General features: G+C 45.6%; 1 protein-coding gene across 4 annotated transcripts in view; it reads right to left on the bottom strand.

The window, feature by feature from the left end:
- SAMD4A (sterile alpha motif domain containing 4A) overlaps positions 1–16,052 on the bottom strand; it is a 206,957-nt gene that overhangs the window by 51,516 nt on the left and 139,389 nt on the right. For 3 of the 4 annotated variants that reach the window (XM_026480350.4, XM_044377660.3, XM_057318719.1), the window contains exon 4: positions 578–841. The exons of the other annotated variant lie outside the window; for it this stretch is intronic. In XM_026480350.4, coding sequence (XP_026336135.2) covers positions 578–841 — 264 coding nt within the window. The remainder of the gene's footprint in view (positions 1–577; positions 842–16,052) is intronic. 4 annotated transcript variants of the gene reach the window in all.

Raw genomic sequence — 16,052 nt, 5'->3', positions numbered from 1 at the left:
TCTCAGTGGTATTTTGTTCATGTCCCTTGAACAGATGCAGAGGAAAAGGTTTAAAAGTGTCTTTGGATATCAAAGGAAAAGGGAGAGAGAAAGGAAGCACGACTACGATTCTGCATTACGAGAGACTTGAAAGAAAGATCCTGTGGTTTGTGTTGCTGAGTTATTGGCGGTTCCCTGGCCATGGCGACGAGGTGGAGGGCTGGAGCAGCCCAGCGCCTTTCCAAACGGGACAGGCCGAGCAGTGTGCGTGCACAGTAGGTCCTACCGCTGGTAGCGGTGACTCATTTAATTCCCTGCGAGTCACTGCATTAAAAAAAAAAAAAAAAGAAAAGAAAAGAGTGCTGACCTCTCTTGCTCTGGTTCCTGCTTCCCAGGTTTTGGCAAGATACCCTGGAAGGGGAATTGGGAGCCCTTTCCGCCATGGTCGACCCTGGAGCTCTGCAAGGGCTGGGTCAAGTGCACAAGCCTGGGGAGGGGGCTGGGCTCCTCTCTTGCTGACTACCTACCCTCTCTTGACCCTCCTGGCTCCAAATAAAGGGACAGACTGTTCCCAGTGGTTTCTCGTTCAGTCACTCACCTTTCATACCACTACCTTCTTCTTGGAATGTGTTACGAGCAGTGTTCTGATCTTCTAAGTGTTCACTCCCACCACTTCCTGAAGAGGCTACACTGCTTTGTGGAGACAGGGGGGCATGATCGGATGGGAGGCACTGGGGTCCTCTAGCTCGTAAGTCCTCATGAGACATCCATCCATGTCCTAGAGGCTGGTTTGGCACATTCATGGGTGGGGTAAGGGACACAGAGCGTTTCAAAGGGCTGTGGTGTGCCTGGCCTGAGAGAACTGGAAAAAAAAATAAAATGAAATAGGTTATTCCCCCCCCTTTAGCCTGGGCCACAGAGAACCCACAATACCTTTTAACCCTGAGAGATGATGCTAACTATCTGACGACTCTATCCGTGGTCCCCGCAGGCTGAATACAGGCCTGGCAGGGGCCTTCCCCTCAGGGGCCTAAAAAGGATGCTGTCTGGACCTCTTGGTGGGCTGGGTTTCCCCAAGGAGGCTAACCCTACAGTTTGTCCCCACATCTGGCCTTAGCCTTTGTGGGTCAGGATCTGGTTTTCATTCTAAATCTAGAAATCAGGATCCGTGGCAGGAGGCCTATAAATCAGGTGAGGCTCGACAGCCTGGCAAAGTGGCCGTCTGCCAGGAGCGAAAAGAACACGTGCTGGACATTTTTTTTTTTTTTTTGGAAACACACAGAACCCGACATTACCCATGTCATTAGGGTGGACTCCTCGAAGGGCAGGCAGGCCGGTCACTGTTTTTGCTGGACTGAACTAGAAGGTGGACTAGGCCTTGCAAGCAGGAAGCCGGGGAGGGGTGCGGGCTCAGCGAGGGCCGCAGTGTGGACACGGACCTCGGGGCCTGTACGGGACACGGGCGGCCGCGTGTGAAAGGGCCGATTCTTTCCCTGGGCCTTCCCAGGTTAATGCCAGACTTCGCACTGAAGACACCGGCAGGTAACAGGGCCTTCATTGAGAAGCCGGAGGGGGCCTCCGCGGGCTGGGCCCGGTCTGCACGGGCGCGTTCAAGGCCTGGGCGCAGCGGGCCGCATCGGCGCAGCCCCCGCTTTACACTTCTTTTCCAGAAAACGAGGAAAAAGCAACACAACTCCCCTAACTAGCCAAATTAAATTGAGGTCATTTGAGGGAGGGATTTCACCCAAATCAACACCGGGGGAGCCGACGTTACCCTGGGTTGGTTTTTCTGGGCGTGTAAAGTGACACGACTTCACAAAATGAGTCTATTCATAACTTTCTCTCAGCCCCGCTTCCTGACAGGTCCGGGTTATTTTGACTGCGGCCGCGCTCACATGGAATCGGGCCACATGCATTTTTAAACGGTTTTCAGGGAAGCCATTACGTTCCATCTGAGGCCGTGTCCCCTACAGCGAGGCCTCTGCTCTCCCAGGCCTGGACAAGCACTTCTTTGCTGCTGGTCATCTGTGTTCTTTGGTGAGGCGGACCCGAGCCCGCAGTGTATGAAGTGCTGCTGTGTTAGACGCATTTCTGCTGGGGCAGCGTCCACCCCACAAAGACCTGAGCAGCAGACTACCTTGCCCCCACTTCAAAGAGAAAGACCAGAGCCAAAAGGCTGGGTGTTTCCAGAAAGTGTATTTGGGGGCAGTGGTGGTGTGGGAAGGTAGCTTGTGGTCAGCTGGCATCGAGCAGGCCCTGAGAGCGATGGGGCTCACATCTCTGCTGTCGCTGTTTCCTTCCAGGTGGCTTCATGCGGCCAGAAGGGCAGCTTGTACAGGGGGACAGCCGGAAGGGCTAGAAGCTTCTTCATTAACAAAACAGGGAGGCAAAAAGGGAGCTGCCGAGTTTACCATTTGTAATCTGAGAGATTCCCACCTGAGGTAGATTCGATCAAAGGCAAGGAATTAATACTGGTTTTTTAAAAAAATGCGAAGGGGACATTGTTTTAAAAGTTTTTTGACCCTAACAGGCTGACATAGCTTGCTTTTCCACTAAATAGACTAGGGAAGAAACTATTTAAAAAGCCTCCCTGGAAAACGCATTGCTACCTGGTTGGACTGGAATTAGCAAGAAAAAAAGGGAAAAAAAAAAAAGCAGAAGGAAAAAAAGTAAATAAAAAGGAAGCAGCAGCAAAAATGAAGAGAGAAGCCAATAGGAAGAAAAGCCAGACATCCAGAAAATCCATTTCATGCCTGTCTAAGTCTTTATATAAAATCGGGCAGACCCGTTAAGGGCTGCACCGAGTACTGGGATGGTCCAGCTTGGACAGCTCAGCTTTCGGATACCTTGGGAACGGTTTCCGACTATCTGGTGAAGGCTCTGAATGGTGCCAGCAGGTGTGCCTCAAGTGGAAATGGGGGCTCCTCTTTGCAGCCAAGATTAGAGCGAGCCCCAAAGCCGTAAAAACAGGCCTTGCTAAAGAGAGACACACAGCTTGGAACTGACAGAACTCGTAGCACCCGGCTTGGTTAGAGGCGACAAATGAATCTGTAAGCACGGGTGGGAACACCGCTAAGAGAGTCCCCATCTTTGGATGCTGAGAACAATGCCCCAAATACATAGTCGTTGAATTCCATTTTTGGATGGAACCCATCTGCATCTTTCTACCTAAAGTCTTCCTAAACGCCACACTACCTCCCCATTGATGGGCTTCCTCAGGGAGGCTTGTCGATATCCAAGGAACCACTGGGTACTGAGAACCTAACTTAGTGGGACTTACAGGGATTTATTCATAGAAAACGGCACCCACGCCTTCATGTATTCCTGAGCCTGACTGACGTCACGGGGGATATGGCGTCCATTTGGCCTCTGCCTCTAATAAAAAATCAGTTATAGCTGGGGTGCCAGGGCCTTTTCCCAGTAACTTTCTATGGAAGCCCCCCCCGCCCCCGGTCTGTATCATAAAGACTCCCACAGCTGGCACAGAATAGCAAGGTCTCCTTCGGAGTCAACCTCCCGTAGCAACCAAGCAAAATGCCTCACACGAAGCTTCCGATTTGCAGAGAGGGCCATGCGTGCAGACCGAGGCAGGATGCCACACCCCAGTAAGAGCAGAGTCATGCTGGGCAAATGCCTCATTTCTCCAGAGAGAACCAAGGCCTGGAGGCAAGACAGGCTCGTCTTCCTGTGGGAAGGAGACAGAAGCAGGGGACAGGTGACCTGCCCTGCCCAAAGTGCCATTCTGGGGTGAAGACAATTCTTCAAGTAGAGATACTAGGTACGAGGCTTTGACCACAAAGCCAATTTCGGCGTTCCTTCGTGCGCTGGAGTACTTCGTTCGGCACAAAGGGGCAGGGAGAATGATCAATGCCCTGGGCAGAGTGCAGGAAAATAGGCCACACCACTGTGGCGTTGATGAGGTGGCCAGGGGCAGAGCGTTGATGGTTGTCCCCTCACTCCACTTTCTTTTCACCAAAAGAACTCTTCTTAAGTAGTGATAAATAGAAGGAAAATGGATATTCAAGCAAAAGTAAGTACATAAATAAAATTCCTTTCCCCTGTGAGTAGGGAGGGAGAGCAGTGAAAACAGTCTTCTGTTAGCTGTCCCAGAATGACTCTAGCTAGAGGCAGAGGTTTAGAAAGGGCCCCCTTGCTGACTGCTACGCAGCAGACGACAGCCAAGGCTTCATTCAGACTGAAGCGGCCCCCGGGTATATTCGAACACTGCAGGATTAAGTACACCTTGGGGAAAAAAAAAAATCTCAATACAGATTAGAAATCGGCAGGTTCCAGCAGAACTGAAGTCCCGAATTTAGATTGCATTTGTGACTTTATAATAGTGAGAGGGGAGGGACAGCGTGTTTCTGGGTGGATTCATTATATTGAAAATCCTACTAAAAATTACCCAGGGGACCAAGGTTGTGCCTCTTTTGCTCTTGAAAAACTGAAGCTAAAACTTAATATAGTGTATGGTATAGAGTCAATATTGCTTATTATTTTTAGAAGGAAATATAGGTTCAATATTGCTTATGTCTTCTTACAGGAAATTTCAGGAATGTCCACATATCCACGTATACATGCGTACATATGCCAATAGAATATTGCGATTTGGGGAGCATTTATAAATTCAAGTGAATCAAAAATAAATAACAAATACTGAATAAGTCCAGTTGAAATACGGAAAAAAAAAACAGCTAAAAATAATCTTGCTACAGCAGGGGAGCCGTGTGAGGTGAGTACAGAGGGTCTTATAATCTGGCAATAAACTCTGTCACACCATTCTTGGCCAGTCAACTTCTCTGACCTCATTTAACCTTATGATTTCTTTTTCATCTCGAAACATCTTTAATGAGACTCCTGTCAATGCCTTTTTAGAGGAAAATACGATACATGGCTCTGGGATCTGTTCTTTTAAGTATTTTCTTGAAAGCCTGGAAATCAGATTTCTTACCCCTTTCCTTTGCCCAAGCTTGACTTCAGCTCAATTTTTAGTTACTGAAATAAAATTCAGTGAAAGGCTTTTTGGAATCGACTCTTTTAAGAAAATTAGGTATAACCACTTTTTCTGCTTTCTAATGTGACAAATAATAGGTTTTTTAGAAAGAGGAAGTTTGGGGATACTGGCCTGATGAGCTCTTTGGTATTGTCAGGTTAAGCATTATCCCTCACCGTCGAGGACAGACGGGATCCCTACAGGCCAACAGTCCAGAAAACCAAAGCCCCACTATCACTGAAACTTGATCCTAACAAACTTTAATGCAGATCTTTCCAAGACACATTGTATACTTTCCTGTTCTCCTGAAACTTATCCACTGAACGCAATTTCTGCTTTAAAAATTATTGTTAAGAGCATAGATTCATAACATTTCAAAGATGGAAGCTCTGAATTACCTGAATTAAAAGGCAATTCAAGAATTCCGAAGTCATGAGCTCTGGGCCCCTGGGGAGTGTAAGTCCCTTAAAGTCCCTGTGTGTACCACGCTTTGTTCCTGGATGAAATACTGTGTTGCAAATCATATATATACATATATATATATTATATATATATATGCAGAGTGTTGAAATTAATAAAAGACTAACTTACATGTTGCTGAATTCCTAGCTCTTTTGGTCACTTTTTTCTATCTCCAGACTCAGCGTACAATTCTTGTTTTATGGGGACTTTTTTTATATGTTAAAAACTGAGGCCCCAACTCAATAAATGCTAGAGGTGATCGTTGTTCTCTGCTTTGCTGAGTGAGGCTTTCGTGGGCAGTGCGGGCGGCCTCGGGAGCTGCTGTGCTCACAGTCCTTGGCACGCCTCTCATCGCCACAGTACTTCCTCCAGCCCCGACCACCAGCACTTTGCATTGCTACCACTTCGTGTTTCCACCTCCTTACAGGCTTAGCATTTTGTTCTGGAGTTTAGAAGCTAGAAGCTGACTTCTTTTTGAATAAGGGCAGTGAGTGTTCCCATATTCCTAATAGCATCCTCTTTCCTCAAACCAAATAGCTTGTCTTCTCCACCCAAAGTGGAGCTCTGTCCCCTCATGATGCCTCATGAGTTCAGCCACATGGTGGGATTGGAAACGGTCATCTTTTTTTACTCCTAAACCAGTCTCTCCATTTCTAATCCAACAAGCTGCGCCTCTCACAGAAAAATGTGTGCTTCATTACAATTTTCAAATTCTAGATGCTCACGTGATAAAACTCAGTCCAGTTGTGAGTAAATTTTACAAAAATAACTCATTCTAATTTTGGGATTTTAAGAAGTAGAACGAGGAAACCAAACATTGGCCTATTACTGTAAAATATTAACTTCAAATTTCTTTCCTTAATTAAAAGGTCTTGGGCAAGTCCCTACTCTCACGATACACACTGCAACACACTGTGACAAAGCCTAGGGAATATTCTTCTTGTAAGTTGCTGACGGTGTAACTTTCACAATGTTTTCTAGACCTACTCCCAAAAGAAACTCAGGGTATCAGTAGAACCTTTGCTGAACACCCCAATTTGAGGCTCGCATCATATAATTCTTAAATTTTGCCCTAGGAGATGGTTTGACACTTGTCCAGTTAAAGGAGAAAAAACAACCCACCGCCAGCTACAAAATAGCTTCGGCTATTGTTTCAAAGTTACTGGGGGAGCGTTTTTGTTCATTCCTTCAAATTTAAGGCCCACTTATCTGGCATCGTTCAGGTGCCATCCAAGAATTTCTCGAGAGTACTTTCAGAGCATCTAAGGAACTGCTACTAAAGGCTTTCCATTTTCAAAGAGTAGAGTTCTGTTAACACCACTTGTATGGATGATTCCAGGCATTTGCTTAAGAAAAAAAAAAAAAGCCAGCATTTTAGAGGCTCAGTGGTGAAATGATACTAGACCCTGGATTCCTCTTCTTTAGTCGGTTTTGTGGTGCCACAACCAGTAATCTGAGGCCCTGTAGTGGGAATCTTTGGGGAAGAAAAGATTAATAGTACTGCAAGAATACATTAAAAAACAAAACAAAACAAAAACAAAACCAGAGTGTTTGATCAGTGACATCATGCAAAAAAAGACAAAATAACACCAGTCACATTTATGGCCAAGTACAGATCTGTGTAAGGGGGGGAAGGGGTTATTAATTATGAAGGTTAAAATTAACATGCTCTGCCATCATTGCTTCAGGGAGTAGATTAAGAGCACATCTAGACGGTTCTATGCCTCAACTCCGCATGCTTGCTCTCTGCTTCTTGTTCAAAGGTTTGGAAAACCAGGGCTTACAACATCTGGACACCAGAAGATGATTCCCCCAAACAGCTTCAGACTCCACCTCAAACTGGGGGAAGAAGAGAGAACTGCTACAAAGCAAAGATGTGGTTGGTGGAGGGGGTGTTCCCGACGAGCCCAAAGAGGAAGCCACATGCGCTCAGGAAGGAGAAAATGTGCCCTTGCCTAAGCAACAAAACAAAACAAATGGAGACTCTGGAAGAAGATAAAGACCGCAAAGAACATCGCAACAAGGTTGACAAATACACGCTGCCAAGTCTCTTTTTCCCTATTAAATCTCATTTTCATACAGTATTGAAATGAAAGCATTCTGATGCAGGGAAAAGCACCTGGAGAGGCTTTTTCAATAATGCGAGTCCCTGTCACCGATGTCAGCTTGTATTAGTCTCCAGACGGCTCAGCCTTTGGGCAGAGCAAAGATGTATGTTTCTGCCTTCACGTTATCACTTAAACATTTGGGCTTTTAAGAAGTAAATTGGGATGTTTCTGGCAGACTTTTATTGCTGCATTAATCTTGGGTACGTTTCATTCGTCCTCTTTTGTCAGTTTCTATAATGGCAAAACTGGGTGTCATCCAGCAGAAAATCTATTTTAGATAACGGCTATTTGACTTTATATTGTCATTATTTATGAAATAAGTTAGACGAGAAGCCAATATACACATTTTACAGAAATTGGTTGAATCTTACTCATAAGTTTAACTTCAAATCAAGCACTCCTAAAAGGAACCTGCCCAAATCCTCTCATTCCATTCCATCAAAACCAATGATATCAACCACGAGGTAACTGGACACCACGGAAGCAGATGTTTAAGCCAATTCCAGGGACTGTGGGATCAACCCAGCCACTTCTGAAGTTTCTGTACCCTGGGTTAACTTCTACTTTCCTGCATTTTGTTTCTTGTCCTAGCTATATGTATACCTACGTGCACTCAACCCTGAGGCTTGTCCATGGAATTTCTCCCCCCACAGACACTGAAGAGATGAAATCCAGAAATGAATTTAGACAGAGATGCAGAATTTGAATCATTAACAAGATGATGTCATCAACAGATGACATCAAATAAAGTAAATCACTGAGTCAAGCAAGTGGCCAAGAGTGGACTTAAGAGAGCATGTCCTTTTTCATTTTCCAACATATCCATAAAAATGCCCGAGTCATTGTGTTTCAGGAAGAAAGTGGAGACACTCAGAAAACTAGATGTTTGATGACAAAACTTCTCTCCTGCCCCCTTCTTAAAAGACAACTGTCAAATTGTAACTGCTCACAGGCCTACCCAGGAGGTGCTTCTTAGCTTTACAAAATGCAGTGTCCATCCCGTATTTAACGACGTCAGGGCTGCTAACTGAGCAGGAGAACCAGAAAAGCAATCCTAGCATGAACTGCAAACAGCCGGCGTCTCATGATAGAGCAACTCAGCCCCCGCTCAGAGCATCGGTCCCAAGGCCACGGCAGAGTGGCTGAACAAATCGTCAGCAACTTCGACATCCTGACACTGCTAGCGATGCCTGTCCAGAGGAGAAGCAGGTCAACCCCTTGAAAGGGGCTCACAAAGGATATTTTAAAACCTTGTTTATGAACTCCTGCCTTGAGTGAACCTCAGGCAGTCTGCTGCTGGAACTTCAAGGCTGCCAGATCAGAGGGCGACGTGGCTCTCAAAAGGCACGGCACTCATTAGGCAAGGACTGGCATCATTAGGTGCAGAAGTCCTACCGTTGGGGCCTCGACTCAGCCCCAGCCAAATGCGCGACCGGTGCCGGGATTTCTCTGGGCGTGAAACCCTGAATTTGCCTTGATCAAGCAAAAATCTTTCTTCTTCTCATTCTAGTGTTAAGAGAAGGGTGATGAATAATTAGAAATGTATTATGTGGTCCTGACTAATTCTTAACTTAGTTACTTGATAGAAGAATGAGAACTGGAGTTTCTCAGCATTGTGACTCGCAGGGCAATTGACTGATTAGGGAATTGGTTCTTGTTTTCATTAAAGCATTCAATCTACATGTCAAATGTAATAATACACATAAATGACCATTCAAGAACCCCACAATTTGAGCTTACATTGCTAATTAGATGATTTTTTTGTTGTTGTTAATTAAGAGAAATTGGATGGTTTAGGCTCTCCTGGCTTCTTAATTGTATTTGATTGAATTCACCATGTGATTCGAGACAAGCATTTGAGGGTTCACACATCCCAAACCCTACTTTGCTTCACCTTCAGTATCTTCTTGGATCCCAAACTGTCACAGCCAGCCCCTGTGGGTGTTGGAACATGGTGATATTGGTACTGTGTTTGTATAATTGATTGACTGTGGTCTGTAATTACACATACCGATTTGAATTTTTGACTCGGCACTGCATTTTTCACTTAAACCGTACTGTTCTTCTCTACCCCAGAGAAACAGCATTTACGTAATTGCTCTCAACTCATCTATTTGGGTATTATAAATCAGTCCTGCAATAAAAGACTTCCAGAGACACTGCAGGCACGAGGTTCCTGGCATAATTCAGCCCCCGGGACTGTTCTAGTTTAAGGACAGGAATTGAACAGTATTCATTTCTTATTGGAGATGAGATGAAAAGGGCTGTCTGGAGATTCTGGATCCCGGCAGCAAAGAGAAAGGGGCCACAGGGCGACCGGGAGGGCTGGGCAGAACCCAGGCGGCCAGCTCAGAGCCAAAGGTCGCCTCCCTTTGCTCCCTGCCGACTTCCCCTCGCCTGTCACACAAACTGTATAACGTGTCATCTGTTCTATGACGTGTCTTATCTACCGTGGATCCTCCGTATTCACAGATTCCATATTTGAGTTCACCAATTTGCTAAATTTTATTTGTAGGCCCCAAATCAACACAGGTCGCATTTTCATGGTCATTCACGGACGTGCTCAGAGTGGCAACAAGTCGGTGCCCCCGATGCATGTGCTCCCAACTGAGGCGTGGGTTATCACGCCGTTGGCCTTGAGTCCAAGCTTAATGCATCAACAGTGTATGACATGCCTTTAAACACATATGAAACAAAGTTATGTATTGATTAGTTGATGCGAATGTTGTGAGGCTTGCAGGAACGTCACCCTGTATCTCCCCCAGGAGCAATGGTTCAGGATTTGCTAATTCAGTGTTCACAGTGATTTTACAGAACATAACTATTGCAAATAATAACAACTCACGGTGTGCACCCTTCACTCCACCTCCCCTCCTGGGACATGTTTGCCACATTGGCCACATTTTTGCCTTAGGCTTGTGGTTCTTAACCTGGGCTACACAGTCAACCTTGCCGGAGCCTTTAAAAAAATCCTGATGCCCCCGCCCCATTCCAGACCAAAGTAAGAAAAAAATCCCTGCAGTGGGGTCGGAGCATTCATACTTTTTAATGCACCTGAGTACTTGTAATGGCTAGCCAGGCTGAGAACTACCGTCTTGGACTATCTTTTGGCGTGAGTGTCCCCCCAGACTCTGTCCCCCATCCTGGACATTGCAAACTTCCCCAGGTTGGATGCTGTTTCTGCCCGCTCTTAATAAGATGCCCACAAAGAATGGACATCTTATTTCCTTTTCAAGTGGCTTTTAAAGGACAACATACAAATCATTGCTTCTCCTACCAAACAAGTCTTGTTTGCTTTGGATTCACATGCAGAATTTTGCTCGGGCTCTTCAGCTCAGGATTTTATCACTCTTGCCCTGCCCTCCAGGTAAAATAAATGGTATTTTGCTTCCAGAATTCCAACCTGAAGGACACTTGGGCAGAATTTCTGGAGACTCCTCAGACACATGTTTTTCCTCCTGAACAATAGTGCCTGCTTCTTGCTGTGGCCACATTTCATGCTTGCTGAGTAGGAAGAGAGGGTCAGGGGTCAGCTGGAGGCCCTCTCTCAACGTGAATCAGCCACAGGAAGCTCTGAGCACGTTTTTTCTCTAAGTCTGGAAATTCTGCTGGTGAAGGCACAACTGGTTCACAAGTAGCAAACACTGTGCTCTGGATCCACCAACTGGCAGCACGGGCATCACCTGGGAGCTTTGGTTTTTTCCAGAAAGGCTGGACTCTCCCGCCTTACCTCAGACCTACAGAACCAGGATCTGATTTTAAGATGCCAGGGCCTTTGTGTACACCTTCAAGGTTAAGAGACACTGCCTATAGACCCAGCTCTGACCTGCTGACTTGACACCTGTCCTCTTGATGTTGGGAGAGGCATCAACCCCACAAAAAGCAGCCTGCTAGAGTGAGAAGAACTTGGAATCTGGGTAGTAAGTCATATAACCTTTCTGTGTCTCAGTTTCCCCCAGTATGAGATATCAAAGGATACAGCATGGGATTGTTGGAAAAAGCCAAATCACTGGATGTGCATAAAAGGGTTTTGCAAAGTATAAAGTGCTACAGAAATACTAGTTATTAGTTGTCAGAGTAAGAATACCTCAAATGGAAACCAACACTGCTAATGGAAAAAGCAACTCAAAGTATCAGCCAATCTAATGACATTCATGGATCACTTTCAGCATATTATGGATGGTATGAAAAATATCTCGGATTACTTGATAGTGCTTCACAGCTTTACAAGAGATAAATTTCCACCATGGTCTGTCATACCAAAAACAGTACCTTCCTTGCTCTTTCGGGATCCTTACGCCGATGAACTTTCCTCTGCCCTAATCAGAATCCTCTTTCTCTGATGCAGACTCAAGTTGGTCTTTCCTTTCCTCTCGCACATTTTATTTTTTCTTAAGATTTATTTATTTATTTTTGAGACAGAGGGAGTGAGCGAGCGAGAGAATGTGCAAGCTGGGGGAGAGGCAGAGAGAGAGAATCTCAAGCAGACTCCGACCTCCCTCCCCTGCCCCCGGTTAATGGGGAGCCCAATGCAGGGCTTGATCTCATGACCCCTGAGATCGTGACTTGAGCCGAAATCAAGAGTTGGACACCTAACCAACTGAGCCACCTAGACGCCCCTCCCCTCACACATTTTAGTGTTCACATTTCATTTCTATTTTTGGGAGGACCGGGGCATGTGAATCACCTTCTTTACCATTAAATTTCAGTGCCCAGAACTCCTCCTGAGACCCTCTCTTTCTTTGTCCTGACATTGGTAAGCAAGACTGATTGCCTAAAGTCCTTATTGAAAATTTGAAGTATCTCCATTGTATTTAGAAATTCAAGCTAAGAACCTCTTATGTGGCTGGCTAACATTGGGTTCTTCATAAGCAAAAAAACAAGGGCATGGACTAGGTGACTTAAAGAATTCATTCATCAGATACGTGTTGAGTGCTCACCATGTTCCATGCTCTAAACACTGAGGGCACAACATTGAAAAAGCCATCACAGCTCACTGGATGATCTTTCAGCCGCTCCCCGAGCCAACCTTCCACAACGCTCTTAGCATATTTATGCAGTGCCATTCTCACTTGGACAAGGTATCCCCCCACATTATTTATTTCTGCATCTTTTTAGGAAGTCTGCCTTGTGATACCAATAGAACAGCCAGCCAAGGGTGTTGGGGTAAAGATCTGACAGTGCTCACCACAGGCGAGGTTCTGGAGAAGGGAAGGCACTAAATTATATCATCCGCCCCACTCCTGTCTCATCCCAATGCTCTCACTTTTCCTGCACATTTTAGGATCGCATGAAAGGGAGACTGGATGAATGAATGCCCTGTCTCCTGACTCTGCTTCTTTCTTACCTGCCCCAGGGTGGGGTACTGTACTGTCATTTCCCCAAATGCAATCTAAAAGACCCATCCCTAAGAACCACCCTTCCTGGTCTTTCATTCTCGAAGAAGAGGCCACATGGCAGGAAGCACAGCAGCAGCCGCCGCTACCATCTGCCAATGCCGACTCATTAGTCCTCATTTCATGCCTTTCCAGGTAGCTTTTATCATTACTCCTCCCTCCACCCCGCCCAGCACAAGTTTCACAGACAGGAAGCTGAGCTGCAGAGGGTAAGGGACTTGTCAAAGATCAGACAGCTAGGAAGGGGCAAGAGCCAGGGTTCCAAACCAAGGTTCTCTGACTCGTGAGCCCGCCTTCTTCCGATCAACACTACACTGTCTCTTGCAGCAGGAAGAACTCGCGGGCTTAGACTCTCAGCCCTAACGCTGTGCACTCAATATCCAAAACCCTGAGCAAGTCCGCTGGCTCCTCAGGGTCTCAGGATCTCACATGGAATACAGTTCTAACAATGCTAATGACTCTTTACCTACTTCCCAGGGTTGCTGTGGGATCACGTGCTGCCTGCCTCACCCTCGCGCTTCATCCATCCATCGGTCCCTCCATCCATCCGGTCATCCATCCAATATTTGTGGAGCACGTGCCCTGTCTGCTGAGCCCATGCTGGGCACTAGGAAGGATGATCAAGAAAGACCCGCTAAGATGATGTGTGGAAAACTGCTTTCAAAATTCTTAAAAATTGTTTTTGAAATCTCCTTTCCGGGAAAAGAGTTTAAGCCAACCTCCTCCTTCAACAAACACTTACTATCTCTATGTATAGGGCACTGTACTAGTCACCAGGGCTACAGAGGCCGAGGAGGAGCGTATAACAGGAGACAGGGCGGCACGGAAACAATCAGTAGCTTCTATGTACCCAGCCAGCACGTGCCATGGTGAGAAGCACACAGCAGCTAGGGGCTGTAAGGCAGTGCTAATATTCTAGGTAACACTTTGCACCAAGGTGAAGGAGGGCTGAAAAATAAAAATTTTAGGTGATCTCAGTTTCAATGAACTCACCACAGTATCTCAAGGACTAATGAGGTTTCTGAGGAGGTGGTAATACACCGGGCCCTCCATTTTGGAACGACAGTAGTGGGCTATTTATGAAGGTCAAACAAGCTCTTCTCTCTTGCTTCCACGGTAAACGTGCCTGTTGTTTCCCTGCCTGTCAGCTGGCTATCCCATACAATCGTTTAAAATCCGTGAGTCTGAGATGCATGACGATTCCCTGTAACTGAATTAGAAATCACCTGCTCAGCCACATGGAAAGCATCTCTTTTCCATTCGGGCTTTCCCCAAATGACTCACAAAGCTTATGGTTTGGGTCTTGTGTGGGTGGTCTGAGGGCAGAGTCAGGCAATCATCTGCATAAAGAAGCCAAACCAGGATCTTTTCATTTTAAATTAAAAGCTGGAGGAGCCCCAGACTTAAGAGAAACAACATAGCTTTTTTTTTTTCCTTCAGAGAAGTAAGATAATCACAATGTTTCCCTGAACCAAAAGCTATGCTTCAAAAATGATTCCCGGTGAAATGAAACGGCCTCACCAGGTGTCCGAAGGGGTGGATAGAGCGCTTTTCATTCCTGAGGCAAGACCTCAGGAGAACTGGTCAAGAGCAATGCCAATGTTTTATTGAAACGTAGATGTTGTTGTTGTTTAGGTGCCCCGTGGAGCTGGTCCTGATGGAATTTTAATGATGGTGCTACATTTCTCGGGCCCTTCCTCCAAAAATATTTTCTGAAAACGGGAAGGTATAATACTGCAGTTTGTTTCCCTCATTTATTTACTCCCTAATCATCTCAGAATTCCAGAACTTTAAAGCAGGAAGGGAATCTAAAAACATGATTTAGGAGTCATCTATTCCATACCCTTCTCTCCCCTCCCTGCCCCCCGTCATTTTATCAGTTAAAGAATCAGAGGCTTAGAGAGATACAGCGACTGTCCAAGGCCACTCAGCAAAGTTGATACTGAAGCTAAGACTAGAGCCTTGATGTTTCTGGTCTTCGTCATTCATACTATATCGATGGGTATTAGTCTTCATATCAACGTCATTGATAAATGGGAATAGAATAATAGATCTGTGATCTAAAACAGAGAATCCCTCACTTAACACCAGAGTAATACAGTGCAGAACCCAACCGTTGAGAACTGTAGGTTTGTACAACAGTATGAATAGTGTAACCCAAACACAGAAGGAACCAGGACCTCCAAGAAATGATCATATGCCATCAGACCTTTTCCAGAACCAAGGCTGTTGCATCTTCACAGATGCTGGCTTTTTCCAGGTCTGGGCACTCTGCGCACCTGTTCTTCTCCTCTTAGCTGTCTACACTGCTTAGCCATCCAGCACTCCAGACGTGCCGCAGGACCCTCTCATTTTTGCCTCACTGCTCGGAGAGATGGCCACCACTGATGTGAAATCAAGTATTGTTGGTATATTGGAAAAAGCAACACCTTCTTTAGTCAAAGTCTTCACCTGGGGAAGACTTCTTTCCCTACTACAATGAATCCTGTTCATCGGTTTGGGTTGTATTTATTTAATTCCATGGTTTTAATTATGACAGTGCATTTATGGAGAGGTTTGCAGCTGGGATGTCTATATGTAGACATACTTAGAAGCCATCATTTATATACCTAATTATCTAATGAATCAACTGATTTGTCATTTGAAAAGACCGGACATTTTCACTGGGATGTCACTATTGTCTGACCTGGGCCTTAAAGACCGTTATTTATTATTTATTGACACTTCGTAATTAGCAGAACTGTCATTTTGGAGCCTGAAGGAAAAACTTCAGAGATCATTTAATCAATATATCTGTCCTCTGTAGTCTAGTTCCCAGATAAGACAGTGGAAACTGAGGGAAGACGGCTGACAGGCTGAAGGTCACATCGTAAATGAGAGGCACTGAGCTCGAGTTCCAGGAATCCTTCTACCTGGCCATGGGAACTTCCAACAGTCTCTTAGCATCCAAATGCAGTCCTTGCTTTGACGGAAACAGGCAACATCCTATTAGCTATCCAGAGTGATGGTGAGAAGATCACCATTAGGAAAAGTTCGAGTTTGAAGAGGAAGTTCTAAGGGACGTAAAGATATTTCAGGTCCACCCCATTAAAGATTTTAATTTAAAAGAAGCAG

Source organism: Ursus arctos, unplaced genomic scaffold, assembly GCF_023065955.2.
Source record: "Ursus arctos isolate Adak ecotype North America unplaced genomic scaffold, UrsArc2.0 scaffold_25, whole genome shotgun sequence".
NCBI classification, from domain to species: Eukaryota; Metazoa; Chordata; class Mammalia; order Carnivora; family Ursidae; genus Ursus; species Ursus arctos.
The sequence above is the reverse complement of the archived record's forward strand: the minus strand, read 5'-3'. Positions and strand labels throughout refer to the sequence as shown.